We start from the raw sequence: 21,990 nt of genomic DNA, 5'->3' as shown, positions 1-21,990 counted from the left end.
AGATTGGATGAATTGCTTATGTTTTTTCCTACTCCTGGCATTTTTATTTGACAAAATTCTTCTAATTTGCAAATTTGTTCAAGAGCTCCAACTTTGTCAATAGTTGTAACAGTTATATCAATAGTAATTAGAAAAGAATAATTTTATTTACATACGATAAATCCATCAGCAATAACAGATGAATACATGCATTACAGAGTAGGGGTGCTCATAAACGGGTACCCGGGTTTTCGGGTACCCGAAAGTGCGGGTACCCGGAAGTATGGGTAGTTATTCTATCGGCCCATTACCCGACCCGCTAAAAGCGGGTACCCGCTTATCGGGTACCCGTTTTTACCGGGTACCCTCCTCGGGTACCCTAAATTCTAATATATATATGTTTGTCTTTTATAAAAAAAAAAAAAAAAACTTTAATAATATGGACTTAAACGGTTAAACCTGCTGATTTTATTAAAAAAAATTAACTTTTTTCATTAAAAAAAAAAGTGATGTTTTTATCTATTAAAAATTTAAAAGAACCTGCTGATTTTTGTTTCAAAAAAAAAAAAGAACCTGCTGATTTTTGTTTCAAAAAAAAAAAAAAAAAGAACCTGCTGATCTACTTCACAGTGAACCTGCTTCCACCACAAACTAGCAAAATCACATTCTGCTTCCACCAAAAAAATAACCTGATGGCTGCTTCAAATCCCTGCAATTCTTCTTATATGGGGTTGTACACCTGTTTTAGTACAAATATTCTCATAACTCAAACAAATTCTGATTCAAAGTACAAAATGCAAACCAAAGTTCAAAGTGTCCAGAATGCACTAGCCATAGTCAGAGAGTTTAAAGAGTCTACATCAAATTAAAACAACAAATTACAAAGTCCAAACAATGTCTCTAAGCCACAAATCAAACTAAATGGGAGAGGGGATAATTTTAATCACTTGTGACATCCGAAGCTTCAATAGTTTCATCAATGATAATTGTTGGTTGCTCCGATGCCAAGTCTTTAATCCCTACAAAAGATAAATCATTAAAAAAAACATGAATCAATTGTAGAATATCACAAAGGATAAAAAGCAAGTAATAAATTAAGTTATAATCACCTTCTTCTTCCATATTCTCCAACTCAAGCAAGCTTTCCTCAATAGCAATAGGGGTATTAGAATGACGCATCCAATCTTGGCCACAAACAAGAGCTTCCACCATTTTAGAACTTAGAGAAGTGCGAAAGGAATCCAAGACACGGCCCCCCGTGCTAAAAGCGGACTCCGAAGCAACGGAAGAAACCGGAATTGCTAGAATGTCACGAGCCATTGTCATAAGAATTGGATATGTTTTTCCTTGTGCACTCCACCATGCCAAAATATCAAAATCTCCATTATTAGGCTCTAGTTTATCCCCTAAATACTTCTCTAATTCGGTGATTCCTTTGGAAGCATCTTCATTACCACTCTCCCTCACAAAGCTATTCCTCAATCGAGATGCATTAAGAAGACCCCTTTGTTGTTCCATCTCACCCCTTTCACCATGAATAATAGGCACACTAGAAGAAGATGGTTTCACTTTGTTTGCATAAAAATCAAATAATGAGTTCAATGCATCTTGAATACGTTGGCATAAAATAAAAGAATTGCTAACATCATAGGAACTACGCACAACATACTCCGTATACTTCATCTTATTCCTTGGATCAAGAACCAAGGCAATAAACATCAAAATGTTAATATTACGAACATTTGACCAATACTTATCAAATTTCAACTTCATTTGTTTTGCCATTTTCCTCACATCCTCATTCGGGTCATTAGAATAGTTATCTATGGTGTACCCAATATCATAAATCTCTTCCACAAAAGTATTACCCGTCACATAACGAGAACCAGACAACTTCAATGTGGCATCATAAAAGATTTCAAGAAAAGGCAAAAAACTTTCAATTTTGTCCCAATCCTCATCATCGGGAGCACTCCCCACCGGTTGCTTCATAAGCTCTCTAGTGTAAGGAGAGAACTTAGTTTTCATATTTTTAAAGGCTTTTCTGAACACTAATGCAGTTTTAAGCATCAAGTAGGTGGAATTCCACCTTGTTTCAATATCCAAACAAACAAGGCCTTTACAAGTGATGTTCTCTTCTTGTACACAAGACTTGAACTTTAACAACCTAGAAGGAGAAGACCTCACATATTTCACAGCAGCACGTCTTTGAGAACAGAAACATTCACATCTTTCAAGCCATCTTTAACAACCAAATTCAATATGTGTGCAGCACATCTCATATGCAAACACTCACAATTCAACACATTCCCATCCCAAAGGTTAAAGATTTTTTTCAAGTACTTTATAGCTAAATCATTTGAGCTAGCATTGTCAACCGTAACAGTCAAAACCCTCTTCAAATTCCATTCTAACAAACACTTTTCAACAGATTTACCAATAAGCTCCCCAGAATGACCAGCAACAGGACAAAAGTTAATGATTCTCTTATGCAAATTCCATTCATCATCAATAAAATGAGCAGTAAGGCACATATATGACAAATTTTGAGCAGAAGTCCATGTATCCTACATGCATTACAGATCCCTCACCAACATACAAATGGTAATGCACTCACCACATGGAAGAGGATTCTTTTATTTGAATTACGTGGAAGAAAGTTGGTGTTTAACATGTAGAGATTACTCCGAGATTCAAGCTGAACTCCAACTCAAAGTCATGTCCAAGCACCACGCTCAGGCCTGACACTTCAACAATAACGAATTGGCCACTGTTGTCCGGAGTTATTGTTAGCTTAGTTCTATGGCCGTTAACTGCTCCGACTCCACTTCGTAACAAACACTTCCTTACATCCATTCCACTTCTCAATCCCAAGATTGTTACCTTATTTATGATCCATTTTTGTCCTAGTGCGAATTCCCTGTTTATTACCTGTGACTTGATAGTTGCACTTTCTCCCGACAATTCAGCAGAAAATTTTACAAAACTCCACTTTCCTCCCTTTGCACCCATGGTCACTTCAACACCATCATCCAAGAAAAGATCTCCCGAGGTGGCCTCACGTTCACTCAAGACCACCAAGAGATGAAATGGTGTCTTGCGCGCTGCTTCAGTTGTCATGGCTTCCCCTTGCATTGCAAGAATGTTACCTATAACAACAAGTCAATAATATATGAAAATGGGTTTCAATACTTAAAAAGATGACTTAAATGTGTAATTCAGGTGTCATTTATGAATTTTGGGGTGACTAGAGCCTTGATAAACTCAAAACAGCTTAGTTTCAAAGGATAGAAAGTATACATATATACTAGAATCAGGCCGGCCCGGAGGGGTAGGCCTCGAGTGCGACCGCCTAGGGCCCACGCCAGAAAGGGGCCCAAAAATTCAAAAAAAAAAATCAATTTGCATAGCTGTAGAATTTAAACTGTCTAAACTGTAGTTTTTACTCATTAAAAAATAAGCTACTTTTAAAAAAGATAATAAATGCATTTAGTTAGCAATTAATATTAAATTACTTAGATGTCAATTAGGTGGAGATAATTATGCAATATAACCTCTTCTTCTTCTTCTTCTAATCTTCCGATTTTATGAGTATCTGTTTCAAAATATTAATCTTTTCAATTACACCGTTTCATATTTATTCAATTACCGAAATATTATGCAAAGTTATTACTCCAGTATTGTGTATGGAGACTTATTATTCAAATAATTTAAGTTATTTTCATTGTCTTATATTTAAAGCTATTGCGTGTAAAAAAATTTGTTTACGTAAGGGGCCCTCTTCTTACGTTATGCCTAGGGCCCATAAATTTCTAAGAACGGGGCTGACTAGAATATTACCTTCTCGAACATGAACATTGATGTGATCAGGAGGTGCACTGAGTTTGACATGTCTTCCTCTAGCAGCATACACTGAACGAGTGTAATCAAAGAGATCGAACCAGTTTCCATGTGGAAAGTATGCATCAACAGAAACTGCTTTAGGTTTCAGAACAGGTGAAATCATCACTCCTTGGCCAATGAGGAACTGTGAGCTGATACCATAAGTTTTGACATCTGCAGGAAACGAAAAGAACAGAGGTCGTGCTATAGGAATTCCTGTCATATGTGCCTCATACATCAATGTATAGTAGTAAGGGAGAAGACGGTAGCGAAGACCCAACACTTTTCTTGCAGTTGCAGCAACAGAGTCCCATCTGTAGAGCTCTTGATATATGGTACCAAGGTTTGAATGATCCCTCGCGAAAGGATAAAAGGCCCCTACCTGTCACAAGAAGCAAATTTGATTCATTACATATAAAACATTGTAGCATATAGTGTTATTAAAGTCCTAAGGCATCACTCAATTTATGTTGTATTTTAGGAATGTTGAGTTAGCCTAAGAGGTACCTGTGTCCAACGACGACAAAGCTCTTCTGTTGTATCCTCCAGAAAACCACATATATCAGCTCCAACCATCGGAATTCCAAAGAGTCCAAAGTTCAAAATAGATGGAATTGAGTAAGCAAGATCATCCCAGGTTGCAGCATTATCTCCTGTCCAATGTGCAGTGAACTTTCCAGAGCCAACAAAAGTCGATCTAGAAAGTACAAATGGCCTTTGCTTAGTGACCTCAACAAGTGCATTATGGGTGGCTATAGCTTCAAGGTGTCCATATAAATTATGGACATCGTAATCTGAAATGTTACCATAGTGCACAGCTGATCCTGGGATAGTTTTGTTTATAATAGGTCTATGGACTCCATAATCATTTATCTTATATGGCGGATCATCAAGGGTAGAGCCAGAGGCGGGTTCAGAAGTAATGAAATTCGAGGCTTCATTCATGTCAATCCAAATACCGTCAACTGGAAGTTTATCTAGGAATCTCTTGAACTCATCAGTCCAGTAAGCTGAAGCAGAAGGGTGTAGAAAATCAGGGAAGTATACATCCCCCGGCCAAACAGAACCAAGGTACGGTTCACCATCACGCTTGATGAAGACATCGAGTTCCATTCCTCTAGTGAAAGTCTCGTATGTATCATTTGTGCTGATGCCTAGGGACGGAACAAAAACAAAACTCTTTAGTTTTCAACCAACACAAATTTTACTATTTTAGCAAAGTCTAATCTTAGAATTTCATGGCAGAAAGAAATTAAAAGTGCAAAATTCTTACCAGGATCAACAATAGGCACATATTTTTGGCCATTCTTATGAAGTTTACTGACTAATTTTTGCATCTTGTCCAAAGGAAAATTAACAGGATCAAAAGTGAAATCCTTAAAGGCATCCATGTAATCAATATCAGTCCACATTACTTCCAAAGGAATACTAGCATTCGCGTATCCATCAACCACAGACTCGAGTTCATCCACATCATGATAACCATACCGACAATTGTGAAAACCTGAAAAGGTTTTAGATTCATACTTTTGTCAATTACAGTACAGAAACAAACCAAGAATTAGTAGTTAGTCTCCTAACAAAATCTTGTAATAAAGACTTTTTTTTACTTATAATATGACACTAGATAAAAACTACTGAAACTACCATGCATACTACTAGCAACAATCCAATACTGAACTTACAAAAGAATGTATGATAGATTAATTTCAAAGATTATTCTTGTAGCTATGTAATTTCCATATCTACCAATTACAAATCCCTTTTATATTTCCTCTGCAACCAACTTTCTTATTCATAATCAACATCATTAAGCTCCTTAATCAAACAACTTAATTTCTTCGGAAAACAAGAGGTTAAAATAAAATGTACACAACTATACAACAAACTTAACTAAACCTAACAGTAGTCCTTTAGTTGTAGATTTAAATTTTCAACCGGTCTAAATTTTACTTCTCATAAAATAAGGTGAATAGAACACGACTTTATATATAGTATGATAATTCTATAAATCAAACTTACCAAAAGCCCAATAAGGCATAGGGGCAGGACGACCAATAAGGCGAGTATACTGCTCAGTAACCATAACAGGGGTAGGACCAGCAAAGAAGTAAAGGTCAATAATACCCCCAATAACCTTATAAGTAATCCTATCACCTTTATACTCAACATCCATCCCATTACTATTCATCAACAAAACACCATGACTGGATCCTTTAATGGGCGAAGATCGAACATCCATGTAAAACGGGTGGGCCCCATAAAGGTTAACATCAGGGGTACTACTAGGAATATCAGCATTCCACATTGTAAGAGTTTGATTTTGGGCCACTTGAAAAGTGGGCTTGATGTGTTCACCAAGCCCATAAAGGTGTGAAGTTTGAGCCGGAAGAGAGGAGGATAGTTGGATGTATTGGTCTTTGAAGATGAGGAAGGTGGTGGGATCGCCGGCGGTTGGGGCGGTGTTGAAGAGGACATCGCCGGTGGAGCGCCGGGTGATGGAAAATCCGAAGGGTGTGGTTTTGTGGAGGTTGAATGTGAGGTCGGAGTTTGGGTCGGATAGTTGTAGGTTTTGGTTATTTGTGAGGAATGAGAAAGGGTATTTTGGGAATGTGGATGGTTTCGGGGGTGGTGGTCGGGTGATGACTTCGTCAGGGAGTTCCCACCGGTCATTGTCGGCGTCGGTGACTCGGACTCTTAGTATGTCGTTTGACTCCAAGCTGTTAATTTAAGTTCAAGACAAGTAAAAACCGCGACATTAGTTAAGTAGAAGTAATAAAGAGGGGACTTGTAATTTTATTTTGTAAGGCTATATAAAAAAAATTAAGTGAGTATCATTTTTGTTTTTTTTTTTTTTTCCTTAACTACAAGTCCATAAGCAAAACTCCCTAAAAAAAAAGAGTACAAGTTAATGGGTACTGTATCCCTCTGTTTTGCCGTTTTGCCATTTTGAACCACATATTTGTGACATTAAGCAACAGTTTTCATAAATCATACAAACTTATTGGTACATGGTCAAATATTTTAAACACGATAGGAAGTACCTTAATATGTAGCAATATAAATGTTTCAAAAAAATTACTTCATAATATACTTGTATGAGCTTGTACATATTTTAGTAATCATATTGTATTACTAATTGATTGATCATGGATCTCAATGTATTAATAATAATTGTATGTCCATTATCATATAATTGGAGGGCGAACAGATCGGAAGGTATTACGTACATTCACATCAATACCATGTGAAAAATATAAAGCCAATACTGAAAGACTAAAGAGATCAAGAGTTGAGTTAAACCTGGCAGTGAGGATGAGGGACTTAACGTCAGATCCATAGACTGCGGAGCTCTTCACAAGCGAGAGCTTCGCAGTCAAAACTTTGCCATTAGAATCATAGTCTGCCCACTTCACCTTATATCCATGACCAATGTTTTCATCACAACCATTTTCTGATTCCGACGACGCCGAAATCCCCCTCACTAAACATAGTGAGACTAACAGTATTCCTACTGTCAACCAAGAAGGAGAAGAAAGGACTTTCTTCATTTTTGGAGAGGTATTTACAATGTTTCCTCTCTAACTTGCATGACCTTTAAAGTTAATAATGTGTAAGTGTGTATATAGCCTAAAAGAACAAAGATTTTCCCACATGGGATATAGAATGATGGAAATTATTTGTGTGGACGCGACAACGTGAGCAATATTGATAATTATTTAGGCCGACTCAAGATGGTCCAGTCTTTTGTTATAAATGAATTTGAATTGAATAAAAGTAAATTAAAATAAATTTAATTACTCAAATAAAATTGATTAAAATAGAGTGAAAAATATACTACCCCATTATTAAAAGTTCGACTCGCTTACTATTCATATAGTCAAAATAAAATAACGTTTACCATATTTTATTAGTTATACGATATAAATGAATTAATTAGCATGTGAGATCTTATTAGATTTCTCTTATTATAAATAATCCAAACATCAATTTTTTTTTTTTATAATTTTCACTTATACACAATCTGAGTTATTCATGGTCGAAGATGTTCATTAGAGACCGCGCAATTGCAAAGTGAATGGAATTTTCAGGAACATAGGTAGTATATAAGTCTAAAAGAAGATTATCTAACTCGTGAATTAAATTTATGATAAATTACCTAATAATGCATATGAAGCTAACTTAATTTGAACGATTGTTTTTCACATAATCTTTGTTATTATATGAGAATTTTATAGTAGTCGTTTCTTGGCATTTGGTCATTGGCATTTTATGATGATGTCGTGAATTGTATGCATATAGTTAGTGACTTACTAACTAAACAGCCATCGACATTTATTTTTATCATTTGATGTTTTATCATTTGTTATCATAAAGACCGTCAAATAAACAGATGGTCATAGTTATACTTAAGTTAAAGCGTATTAATAAAGAGACCGACATAAACTATATTTTACTCCGTAAACATATTTTTCAAAGGACATACTGCTGATTGATCCACACATGATATGAGAAGATTTTGCAATGAGAAGTTAGATTTGTGTGGATGAATATTGGTTACAAAATAAAATTCGGGCCATCTGGTTCCTAGTCTATTATCCCAGCTTTAGAGAAATGTCCTTATATCTGCCAACCCAGCCGGCCAGCCCCACTTATATCTTTTGAGGCTCCAACAAAAATGTCATTTTCCTACTTTATAATTAATTATTGATCATATCGACATTTATTTTACACACGTGGGAGAAGTTTTAAAAATTACTGTATTATGGCTAGCGCTCTTTGACGGGGTTTTGGGGAGTTTTAATTTGAGTGATTTGAAGTTTGAACCGTGGCGGATTCAGGATTTCGATATGGCGAGTCACGATTAATAATAATTGATCGCTTGTTTCAATCCAAAAATTATATTTAAAAAATATATATTTCACTAAAATGATTTCAATTCAAAAATAAGACATAAACTAATATCATACATAAAAATTAAATCTTACCAATCGAAAGTACGTACTCTAAATGAATAACATGTTATAAACAAATGGTACTATAAAATTATTACATTAAATTAACTTTATGATTTTTTTTACTTGATTGATAAGATTTGTGGGAAAATATTAAAATTGGTTGCACAAACATAGTATAAATAGAAACAAGAATTATTAAAAAATTATATGGAGTACAAAAAAAAAATAGCGAGATAATTTAAAAGATCGGTTATATATGATAAATAGTTTTATAGTTTTTTACTTCATATTTCTTCCGTTTTAATTTACCAGCAATATACTTGTATTACTTTAACATGTATTTTAAAAAAGTATTAGACTAACCGACTAGATAAATGGACAAATCAATTTGAAAGAAAAAATTATCCAACATCAAAACTAACAATAACATTGATGCGAAAATCTTAGTAGGCATTTTATTGTTTAAGTTTTTACTTGAATACATGAAAACTTGAATGGTTACCTAATTAAAAGGACTAATTTATAAATGAACGGTTGAAAACACAAATTTGTACAAACGTACCAGAGGAGATAATATGATGATGGCTAAACCGTAATAGGCAATATTTTGAAAATGATTAGAAAACTAAGGCATTTGATTTGGAGAACGATATCACTACACTATTTCCTCAACCATAACCTTCAACCACAATTTTTCTATCGATGTAGTCAATTCTAACCTTTATTTGTTTCTTAATTCAGTCACATATATAAACAAATAATCTTCAATTATATGAAAAACATAAAAGCGGTATCGTACACAGAACAACATTAGAACCATAGTAACACCTTTGGATCTTCTAAACAGCAAGATTGGAATGATCAATATTGGGATCATCTAAACAGTAAGATATATGCAACAACAAGAAGTAACATATAATACTTGGAATTTAAATCTCAAATCTCTCAAACTACATGTTTCTAGTGCAAACTAATGTTTTTTTTTTAATTTCAAATAGTTGAAATAACCTCAACTTGAACGTTAGATCGATGTTACAATATTTGGGTATGTACTTATCAACTTTTGTCACAGTCATCATACTTCTCCAACCACTAGTTGTCATGGAAACAATGGAAAATCTAACATTTTTTTATAAGTGGTTCAAAGAACATAAAAAAAAAATTATATTAAAAGTATTTATAAATTAACAAATTACGTGAAATTATATATATAATTTTTATATTGTTGTGTCAATTTACCTCATAACAAGGAAAAACAAAAATTTGAGATTTCTTATCAATATTAAAGCCGACAACACAACGTTGTCAAGACAAAGCCAAGGGGTTGAAAATTATTCGGTTCAAATATTCTTTGTTATCTCAACAAAACTTTCCATGAATGACTCATTATATTGCGTAAGAAAGAAAATTAAGTCATACGAATGAAATGACTTAGAATTAAAGATAATATTCACATTGAATTAAACTATTTATGAGAGAAAAAAAATTAGGAACTGAAATGAATTGAAATGAAATTAAGAATAGGTACTAAATCGAGATATGAAAGTTAGATTAATCTACTAAATCTTGATAAAGAAGGGTTAACACTTAATAATAATAATAATAATAATAATAATAATAATAATAATAATAATAATAATAATAATAATAATAATAATAATAATAATAATAATAATAATAATAATAATAATAATAATAATAATAATAATAAATGGACTTCGAACACCTAAAAAATACGGAGTACCAGAAATCTTGTTTACATTGAAATATAAATAGTAATACAAGATTAAAAATGACGTAAAAGTTGCTGGAATATACAAAGTTTCAGGATAAATTGGGGAAAGTAATCAAATATAAAGGTAGTATGGTTGGTTAAAGAATAAAAAATTGAAAAAATCCAAAAATAGTGGAGAGAATTGAAGGAGAGAAAATATGGATCTAATATTCTTAGGTCCACTTGATGAGAATTAATTAGCTTTCCAAATAAGAAAATTGATCAAATATTATAATAATAATAAAAATAAAAATAAAAAATAAAAAAAATAAAAAAAGCCTATAAAAGAAAGTAGAGCGAGTATTTAAAAACGAAGAAAGTATAAGCTAAATTCTTGTGACTTTTATTTTTATTGTTAAAGTAAAAGTTGTCTCTCAGGCTCTCAGCAATGGCTGGGTAAGTTAATACTAAATTTACAAGCAATGGAAATTTCATTAATAAAATAATTTGTGGTTTAGACAATCCTTCCAAACATATGAAGCTGAAATTATGAAGGTTTATTACAAAATGCATAGAACATGAAAACTTACTGATCTCGGCTTTATCTGATTTTATTGCATCTCAGTAAGGTACATTATACAACTGAGTACAATGCCAATAAAAATAAATACCTGAACAGGATCGAGCATTTGAAGCACAATAATAGAGAGATTTAATGGCATTACTCAGTACAATAACAATTTAAATTCATGTCCTATTAACAAGTTCAGATCAGAAATCTCAGCTACAATGAACTGCTCTTTACCATCTGGAGTTAAACTAAGTTTGGATTTGTCACATTTTCTCGCTCCAGCCCCTGTGTGTACTATGTAGCCCTTGATCTTTGTGCCTTTTCCCAAACCTAATATGGTTATCTTGTTAATGATCCATTTTTGACTCACTGCGAATTCTCCATTGACAACAGTTGAGCTGATAACATTAGTCTGTTTTGCTGTTGCAGCAATGAATTTTACAGAGGTCCATTTGCCTCCCTTCACTCCCATAGTCAACTCAACTCCATCATCCAAGAACAACTCCCCGGAGCTGGTCCCATGATCACTCATGACCACTAATAGATGGAATGGCGTCCTGCGTGCTGCTCGGGTTGTCATAGCTTTGCCTTGCATTGCCAGAATATTACCTGCAGTAATCAGAGGGGAATAGATTGAGTATTCCCCTTTATGGTGGATAGCAAAGCCAGAATAGTAAGAAATGTCACTTTATAAATTATATCCCCTGTCACATGGGCTTCACTACACATTTACACTTCAAGTATCTCTATATATAAGATGATCCACAATTTGATATGGGTAGGCTAGATAAATTAATTCAAGTCATTGGACTACTTTAACACTCAAGGTGCATGTTATTTTCAGATTCTCATAGCTGAGTCCATAATGAACTGTGCCTAAATTTCCAGGTTTTAGTGTAATAGACTAACCTAGAGGGGTAGTATGGGCATTATAGTAATATTAGTTTAGTAGGGTTAATAGCCCTTAGTATAAATAGAGAGGTAAGGGGAAAGAAAGAGATTAGGCAAAAATTGGATGAAACTTGTTGAGAGTTGTGACCTCAAGTCACTCCTTGGAGAGTTGTGAGCTAAACTCACTTTTGAAGATTGATAGCCTTAAGCTATTATCCTATCTTTTGTAACCATTCAACCATTATCAATCGAAATCCAAGCTTTAATCTTTGTTTACTTGCATTATTAAATCAAAAATATAATCCCAGAAAGTCAGTTCATTACATTTAGCTATTGTTGGACTCCAGTGGGAAAAAAAAGAGGTACGAAGTAAGTATTATTACCTTCTCGAATGTGAACATTGATATGATCAGGGGGTGCACTAAGGGTAACACACCTTCCAGTGGAAACAGTCACTGAATGAGTATAATTGAACAGATCAAACCAGTTTCCTCGAGGAAAGTAAGCATTGACAGATACCACACCAGGTCCCAGGACTGGAGAAACCATTACACCCCTACCAAGAAGGAACTGTGAGCTGATACCATAAGTTTTGATATCCTCGGGAAAAGAAAAGAAAAGAGGTCGTGCTATAGGGATTCCTTTCAAATGTGCCTTGTACATCAAAGTATAGAAGTAAGGGAGAAGCGTGTAGCGGAGTCCCAAGACTTTCCTAGCCGATGCAGCGACTGATTTCCATCTGTAGAGCTCTTGATAGGTAGTACCAAGTGTTGAATGATCTCTTGAGAATGGATAAAAGGCCCCCAGCTGTATTCAAAAATTTCAAACACATTCAATTAAGTAATGTATTTCTATTGAAGATTATTGATGCAGACTTTACTCTCACAACAAGTATTACCAAAGAGGATTTGATGACAACATCTGGTATCAAAAAAGGGTGAATTAAAAGAAGCCTTTGGTAAGCAGAATTTTTAAATTTTTTCTTTTAAAAAAAAGAAAAGAAAAGAAAAGAAAAAAAAAAAAGCAACAAAATCGCCCTTTTGGATACTTACCAAGGAGGGATTTGACAACTGCTGCCTTCTTTGAGCCATAAAATAAACAAACAAACTTCTCAACTAAACAGCTAATCTTACCCATTTCTTCTCTGTGTCTACATATACTAACTGGTGTGCCTAAAATAACATTTTGGAGAAAATCCTATGCAATGATAATAATTGACATGTTCTTAGATTTACCTGTATCCAGCGCCGACAAAGCTCTTCAGTTGTGTTCCCAAGAAAACCACAAATATCAGCTCCAACCATTGGAACTCCAAAAAGTCCAAAATTTAACATAGACGGGATTGAATATACAAGATCATTCCAAGTTGCAGCATTATCTCCTGTCCAATGTGCAGTGTACTTCCCAGAACCAATAAATGTTGATCTAGAGAGTACAAATGGTCTTTTCTTTGTGAGATTAACAAGGGCAGCATGAGTGGCTTTAGCTTCAAGGTATCCAAATAAGTTATGAACGTTGTATTCATATATGTCACCATAGTGCAAAGCAGTGGGTGGGATAGTCTTGTTTATGATAGGTAACCTATCTCCAGAATTATTGATTTTATAAGGAGGATCATCAAGTGTAGATCCAGGGGCAGGTGGAGAGGAAATAAAATTTGATATTTCATTCATATCAATCCAAAGACCATCAACAGGCAGAAGATTTAAAAATCTCTTTATTTCGTTTGTCCAAAAGGTCAGAGCAGAAGGCTTTAGAAAATCAGGGAAGTATACAGGGCCAGGCCAGACAGAGCCAAGATATGGTTTGCCACCACGCTTCAGGAAGACATCAAGTTGCATTCCCCTAATGTATGTTTCATGCGTCTCATTGGTACTGATACCTGGGATGAATTGAAAAAATGGCTAAGAGAAAATGTATCTATAGAACAATACACAAGATTATCCAGAATTTCAACAACTTACCAGGATCCAAAATCAGCACATATCTTTGTCCATTCTCGTGAAGATCGTTAACAAATTGCTTCATCTTGTTAAGAGGAAAATTAACAGGATCAAAAGTGAAATCCTTGTATGCATCCATGTAATCAATATCTGTCCACATTACTTCCAAGGGGATCCTAGCCTTTGCATATCCAGCTACCACAGACTGAAGTTCATATACATCATGATAGCCATAACGGCATTGCTGAAATCCTTTATAGTATACATACTGTTTATCAGTGTAGGAAACACAACAACTATCATAAACTTATGCCTAAGTAAGACAGATCACAAACATTGACTGCAAGGAGGCCTAATATGTCCATGACAGCAGCTCCGCTGTCAACAAAACCACTCCAGTCTTCTCATTTTCCTACTCTCAAGCTACGAGTATTACGTTTGCCAAACAGCAGTATTTTCAAGACGCATATGCAGTTAATTAGTTAAAGAGCAGGAGTAGATAGTTCCGGACTTTTATTAATGAAACTTAATGATTTCTAAGATAGATTGAAGTAAAATGTGTATCTGCACATACTAAGCATGAGACAGAAATCAGCAATGCCTTCTACCCAATACTGAAAGTAACTTAGTGAACTTAGAACACACCAACCAGATTATTACCAATAAACCACTACATCCATAATTCATCAAAGGAATGACTAGCACCACAAAATTATCAAATTGGTAACTTGTGCAACATTTTGCCACTCTGTAAGCAAGTAATCTCCAAACTTCCCAACTCCTTTTAGGCTTTAATCCCATTTTGTCAGCATAAAGACCGTTCCTATCCGATGTAATGGTAAAATTCTCCTATGATCATCTTTTCATCAACCATGAAAATCTAGTAATGTGGAAATTGATCATACAGAAATGTGCATCCAAGACTATTTTCAACCACTAGAATTTCATAGCCATCATTAACCTATAGAAGTTTTATTGATGTACTCCATAGTAAACACTCTTTAGCTCGAAATCACATGGAAAACAAACATGTACAAATAATATAATACATACACCACAACTCAAGATTTATTAATCCTTACAACAATGCAACATACACAATGAATATTTGACAGCAACAAACAGAACACCCATATAATAAGCAGCAATTAAATATGAACAACAGAATCAAACTACCAAATTGGAGAAACAAGAAAGAGAGAAAGTGAGATATTACCAAAAGCCCAATAAGGCATTGGAGCAGGGCGACCAACAAGCTGAGTAAACTGCTCCACCACTTGGGCCGGCGAAGGCCCGGCAAAGAAGTAAAGGTCAATAATACCCCCAATAACCTTGAAAGTAATCCGATCACCGGCATACTCAACATCCATCCCATTACTATTCAACAGCAAAACACCATGAGTGGACCCCACCACCGGCGAAGACCGAACATCCATATAAAACGGGTGAGACCCGTAAAGATTAACATCCGGGTTACTACTAGGAATATCAGCATTCCACATTGTAAAGGTTTGATTATGGGCCAGTTGAAAAGTGGGCTTGGAGTGTTCCCCGAGCCCAAAGAGATGGGCCCGGTGGGCCGGGAGGGAGGAGGAGAGGTGGAGGTACTGGTCCTTGAAGATGAGGAAGGTGGAGGGGTTGGTGGGGTCAGGGGTGGTGTCGAAGATGACGTCATCGGTGGATTTGCGGGAGATGGTGAAGCCGAAGGGGGTGGTGGAGAGGAGAGAGAAAGTGAGGTCGGAGTTAGGGTGGGAGAGGTGGAGGTTGTGGCCGAGAGTGGTGGGGGGTGAGTGAAGAGCGCGGCGGAGGGAGGAGAGAGAGTGTGGTGGTTGACTGCGGTGGAGGATATCGTCTGGGATTTCCCATCGGCGGTGGTTGGCGTCGGTGATTCGAAGGCGTAGACGGTCGTTGTTTTCTAAGCTGCCAATTGAAGGAAATTTGGGAATGGGAGGGAGTTAGTGAACTGACCTAACTGTCAAATAAAGGATTCATAATTTGATTTTTTTTTTGGTGAAATGATAATTTGATTAAATCAATCCCAACAAATAGAGATTTTTTTTTTTAATTATTATTACTATTATTACTACCTCCGTTGCATATTATTTGCAATTATTAGACATTTTTCCTCTCTATTTTATGTCAAATTGTTATAAATAATATGTGACGGAGGTAGTATTTTGAGGAACAAATAGAATTTATACAAGTACTTGTACTTTGTGTCAAATTGCAAATGGAGAAAATGGAGCATGTGACCTTGGCTATTGTAGAATGTAGATGGTAAGTCATCTTGATACGGAGTAAATTTTAGTTTGATAATTCGACATGTATGGACCGTTAGAAATATGAATGGACTAATGGAGTATAAGGTTCCTAAAACTATTCAAGTTTGTGATTTCATATTCAGTATTTTTTTTCAATATTCTAACACACATTATTAAATTAGTTAGATTCATAACTTATAACTACATGGCTACATAGGTTGATACGTATACAAATTGTATGCTCTTAAATGCATAACGACATGGTATATTTTTGTTATACTTCATATGTAATTTTATTTCTTATTAGTCAACTTTATTTTTTTTTTTAATAAAGAAATATTAAATTTTAAGGCAATCATAATCACATTCCACTCTAAAATGTATTATGGAATGTGCACTATACAATACAATAGACTAATAGAGTAAACCATATGAACAAGAAATCAAGGTAGCTCAATCATACAATAAATAACCAACAAAAGAGTTCACAAAGAACCTGGCAGTGAGAGAAAGGAGCTGAATATCAGGTCCATAAACTGAGGAATTCTTCACAAGCTCAAGTATGGCAGTCAACGTCCGATGGGTGCCGGAGTCAACCTTCGCCCACTTCACCGTATACCCATACCCGATTACGTCTTTTTCACCACTTTTCGATTTCGAACCCGCAACCAAACATAGTTGTACTAGTAGAATTCCCAGTGCCAACCAAGTTAATTTCTTCTTCATTTTCTAAGTTTTGTGCATAACTTCTTGCCTGATTACTTGTTCCTTCACATTGCAATTTGCAAATGTAGTGGTTAGGACTTTGGAGTATATGAAACAGATGAAATAAATTAAATAAACATAAAAGAATGATAGATGACATATTGTATTTTTATTGTGGACGTAACATATTGTATTTTAATTGGTCCCACCAAATCACCAATCCTCTCACCTCCCTAGAAGATTTTTTATTAGTCATTTCCCATGACACTTTGATATTATGTAATTATTCATACAAATATGGTGGAAATGAAAATTGGTTTGTTGTTTATATAAGGCTTCATTTAACATAATTTGTGTTTTAAATAAGTAATTGATGAGTTACTTCACTTTCTAACTAATAAAAGAAATGACATAAAAGAAACAAGAAAAAATAGTGGAAAAAATGCCAATTTAACACAAGGATTGCCAAAATGGTACTCCTATATCCTTTGTAATGTCTTACATGATCAATATTTGATCTTATTTAATTTACTTCCATATGGATTCCATAAACATAAACCGAAAGCTTGTAAATTGAAATTCATACAAGTATTAAATTAATATATAGAAGAGATGATCATACCAAATTAATTTGCAGTAATTTAAGCAAATGTCACATTGAACCTCAGACAATTAACAAGAAAACAGTACGTAAGAATGTATATACTTAAGAAACCATAGAATATGTGTTTATTGGTGTCATGGAGAGCTATATATGGTGTCTGATCAGATCTCTTTTAAGGTGGAAGGCACTAATTAATTAAATTGCTTACAATGTGTGAAAGGCATGATGACAAAAAAGAGGAAATATAGTGAATATCTTAGGCTACTCTTGGACTTACTATACATTTCAGCAGCTGGATTTTAACGTGGAAATGTTGAATCATATAATATAGACGTTTTGTTCCAAAGTTAGAAACGTGAAGAAGTATGTTCTTCTTTCTGTTTAACTTCGTATTATGTTGATAGATTGTACGTGCGTAACCATGTAGGTTAGCATTTTCCTGCATTACCCACTAGATATTGTTAATTGTTTTAGAGATTATTGAAAATGGGTATATATCGTCTAAGATGACTGAAGAGAGTAGATCAATCTCAAAAACCGATTGACATCAAAAATACTACCTCCGGATCATATTATATGCAATTTTGAGGTATTATTTGTGAGATATAAAAAATTTCAAAGTTGCATATAATACGATCTAGAGGTAGTAATGGTAGTATTAAATTCAAGTGTTTGTTCAAAAGTCATTTACTTTCTCTACTAATTCTTTTAAAATTTGTGGCAACTTTTAATCTTACATTTACACAATTACAAATCATAAGGTTAGGTTTGTACTTGTATAATTTGTATAAAGGTAAGTTTGTAGAATTGTAGTTTGTGATTCATTTTACTGAATTTAATTTGCGTGTTCCTTGCCAGTTAGAACAGGCCCACAGCCCATTGGATAAATAGGAAAGATTCTGAAATAAAGCCCAGCCCTTTATTTCATTACTAGCCCAGTTGCTTCACTTATAAAGCACAACATGTCTACAGCGCCTCAGAGCAAGATACAGCAAAATACTCCGTACAAAGTATATACGGAGTATAATAAAAATGGCTTATTAATCCTAAGGAAAAAAAAAATACAAAGTATATCATAATTGTTAAGTACTTAATAGTCCATACCATTGTATGGAGTACAGCGTATAAGCTAAATTAACTGACACTCTGACAGGTACAGTACACAGCTACCTAACTAGTTTACAACTTTACATACTCGTGTACGAAAAATAAGAAATGGAGAGAATACAGTATAGTCCGTACGACTACGAGTCTAGAGTTTTTGTCGTGACTCGAACAAAAATACTAAATACACTTACATATTCCATAAGTAGCATTGTACAAAAAAGGAATCCCCGTGCATGGGGCAATATCACCATCGTCGATATTCTTTTCCATGCATAGGTCAATTTGTATGATGTTCCAAGAATAGTACTACGTAAAAGCCTCTTTCCACTTCCCATAAGTGCATATAATATGCCCTTGCCCTTTATCTAGGACCATAAATATGTGAACTACATACTGTCATTCTTTACTAGATTCATACTATATATATCTATCTTTCTAGTTTGATCTAATTATTGTATCCTCATGATTTTACATTTTGATGGAGTCGATCATGGTCAGAAAATATTGTAGATGAGAATATATATCATGTCTAAAAGTGGGGTTGATCGTTATTGATGATTCTAATTAATTTTAAGCTATTAAGAGTATATTTTTAATAAGAGGAGATAGGAATATTTGATAGTGATTTCAATTGAACATATTTATTGCTGCAACCAAATTAAGATAGGAAAATGGATTGAACAAGGTATCACGCAACCATGTAACTAGATTCCAATTATAGTAAAATTGGCTTGGTAATTAATTAATCATTTCATATAATGTTTGCTCGTGAGCCTTCAATTTATGACATAGGAAATTCGCTCATTTAATCTTTTGATAAGCATGAGTAGAAACATTGCATAGCTGTAGGTCATTAGTATAAAACCACCCCAATGGTAGATTATGCGCGTATTTTGTGCAAATAGATGTGTGAAATTTATACCGGTTTAGTTTGTACTTTTATGTCTTTAAACGAGTCAAATGAGTTCCTATTATCGAGCTAACAAGTAAAGTTACAGGTAAACATTCATTTATGTAAAATGACAATAATTGCTCCATATATTACGTACTTTGAATAACGACATTAACTTATTTATATTGTAGAGTAGATATATTATACATAGATCATATAGAGTAAGAGAAATCGGAACAACCCTTCTAAAAAGTGCAGTAATACTTAATATAATTATTTTACAATATCAAATTGAACAATTAAAGACAAAAAAGATATCTACATGACTAATGCATGATTAAGATTAAATAATAAAATTTAGATTAGATTTAATCCAGTTGGAGGTGGATGACATAAAATACGACAGCACGACCAAGTCACTAACTAGTTTGCCTTATAAAATATAAATCATAATGAATGTAAATCGTACTATAACCTATGACAATCATACGGTGTCAGTATAATCTGATTTTCATTTATAGTAATGCACAATGTCGATAATATAATACAACTAGTATAATAAATTATGTTTTCTTGTCATATTGTTGTTAATTAATGTTCGTTTATGTTCAATTGTCTGTCTAATAATACTAAAACCTAAAGAATTTGAGAGAACAACAATGCAAATGGCAAATATTAATTCATAGTATGAGTATGTAGTTTGGAAGCATTGGTCTTTAATTTATTGGGTCTTACACAGCTGCATTGATACATATACAAGTACTTCACAACTATATATGAATTATTTAAGACTAATCTATACCAATTTGACTGGTCCTTAATTGCGTTTCTCATTTTACAAGTTGTGAAAAGAGTTGCATTGTTTATGCATAGACAATCATTATGTTTTATGCAAAAATCTACAGTGATCTTTGAAAAAATACATTTGTTGTTGTAATTACTACAAACTTAGAGTGTATGTACTAGTACATCAAATTAGATGCATGATATCAATAATGATAGATTAAATTGCAACAAGATTACATGATGGTGCTATTGTGAAAATGATGAATCATCTTAATTAGAAGACAGAATAATAATGGTTTTTAATTTTAGAGATATAAAAAGGGGAAATAAAAATAATAAAGGTTAGACACTTGAAATTTGACTCATTAAATCTACTTTTAAACTCTATTGGATGCAACACATTACTTATATGAAAAATTTACAAATCACATAATATAAAAGGAAGCTAAAGGCTAACAACTTGAATCCTCATATAAAACAAGAACATTAATTTAAAAGAAAAAAGATTTAAATTTTGTCCAATAACTTAGAAACTACCTTCTATGCCGCATGTCATCTTATACATCTTAAAAATAAAAAGCCTCGATAAAAGATTATAAGATAGACACTTTCAGTTGTTTTTTTTAAAAAAAAAACACCGACTATTTCCTTTAGTTACTTTTCCGGTCTTCCCCACATGTCACTCTCTCTTTAGAGACTATTACTGTACTAATTAACCAATTATAGCATATAGCTAAGAAAAGAAACCTTGAGGCCTAATCATCCCATTATCCCAAATATTGTTATGTGAGTTCTGTCCCATATTACTCGGCGGCTGATGCGCCCCAGCCAACGTTGCTGGAGCAGAAGCATACATTTCTCTAATCCCAACACCATGCCCCGACCCATTTTCCTCCTTTCGGACCCCCATTTTCCCATTCGGGTCACATCCCCAATTATACCCAACATTATTCTCATTGTAGTACGAGTAATAATCATTATTAGTACTATTCAGGTCATCCATACCCGATAAAAGATCCGAATACGACATCGAATTCATTGGCATCGTAAGCATCTCATGATCGTTGTAATTGTAAGAGCCTTCATTCATTTCACCACTACTAAAGCTATCATCACCAGCTACATGCTCAATCTCTATCACCTCATTACCAACCGGCCCGGACCCGTACCCTGGTCCGAGTACGGTATTGGTGGGAGACTCTTCTAACTCGGGTGGTGGGGTCGGTTCAGACCTCGCTGCAATCCTGACCCGAGGCCTAGTGGTGTGATGGATGGATGGACACGGATGATGATGATTGTTAGTGTACGTAACGATGTAGAAATTCGGGTCTATGGGGCTCCGCTCCACTTGTTTTCTTGCACTACATCCTTTGATGCTGCTACACCTATAATAGTTCCTGCAGGATAATAACAACCCCATTAAATTAATTACTCCGTAAAATAATTTCAGTTTTATTCAAATTTAGTTGTCACATTACTAATTAATGGTTCGCAAAATTAAAAACAGACGAAAAGTAACTTTTACCTAGGATAAGGAGAACCTTTGATGGGCTTCTGTCCGTACTTACGCCATGCCCATTTATCGCTACTTGATAACTCCTCCATTGTTAGCCTCACCATTCTTCTATCCTCAAATTTCCTGCAAAAAAATAAAACAAAGTATTAAATCATTTATTCATTATACACTTTTTTTTTTG

General features: G+C 34.3%; 2 protein-coding genes across 2 annotated transcripts; both read right to left on the bottom strand.

The window, feature by feature from the left end:
- Positions 1-2,646: 2,646 nt before the first annotated feature.
- Positions 2,647-7,431, bottom strand: LOC145631332 (alpha-glucosidase-like). The gene is made up of 6 exons (XM_081683407.1): positions 7,165-7,431; positions 5,884-6,581; positions 5,135-5,365; positions 4,369-5,015; positions 3,820-4,243; positions 2,647-3,128 (listed from the first exon to the last, which is right to left on the bottom strand). The coding sequence occupies exons 1-6, from the start codon at positions 7,410-7,412 to the stop codon at positions 2,647-2,649; spliced, it is 2,730 nt and encodes a 909-aa protein (XP_081539533.1). The 5' UTR covers positions 7,413-7,431.
- Positions 7,432-11,069: 3,638 nt separating this feature from the next.
- Positions 11,070-17,115, bottom strand: LOC145631561 (alpha-glucosidase-like). Its single transcript, XM_081683671.1, has 6 exons — positions 16,696-17,115; positions 15,155-15,858; positions 13,960-14,190; positions 13,231-13,877; positions 12,379-12,802; positions 11,070-11,713 (listed from the first exon to the last, which is right to left on the bottom strand). The coding sequence occupies exons 1-6, from the start codon at positions 16,923-16,925 to the stop codon at positions 11,259-11,261; spliced, it is 2,691 nt and encodes an 896-aa protein (XP_081539797.1). The 5' UTR covers positions 16,926-17,115; the 3' UTR covers positions 11,070-11,258.
- Positions 17,116-21,990: the final 4,875 nt, after the last annotated feature.

This window comes from Chenopodium album, chromosome 5 (assembly GCF_948465745.1).
Source record: "Chenopodium album chromosome 5, dcCheAlbu1.1, whole genome shotgun sequence".
Taxonomy (NCBI): Eukaryota; Viridiplantae; Streptophyta; class Magnoliopsida; order Caryophyllales; family Amaranthaceae; genus Chenopodium; species Chenopodium album.
This window is presented reverse-complemented; position numbering and strand designations above follow the sequence as displayed.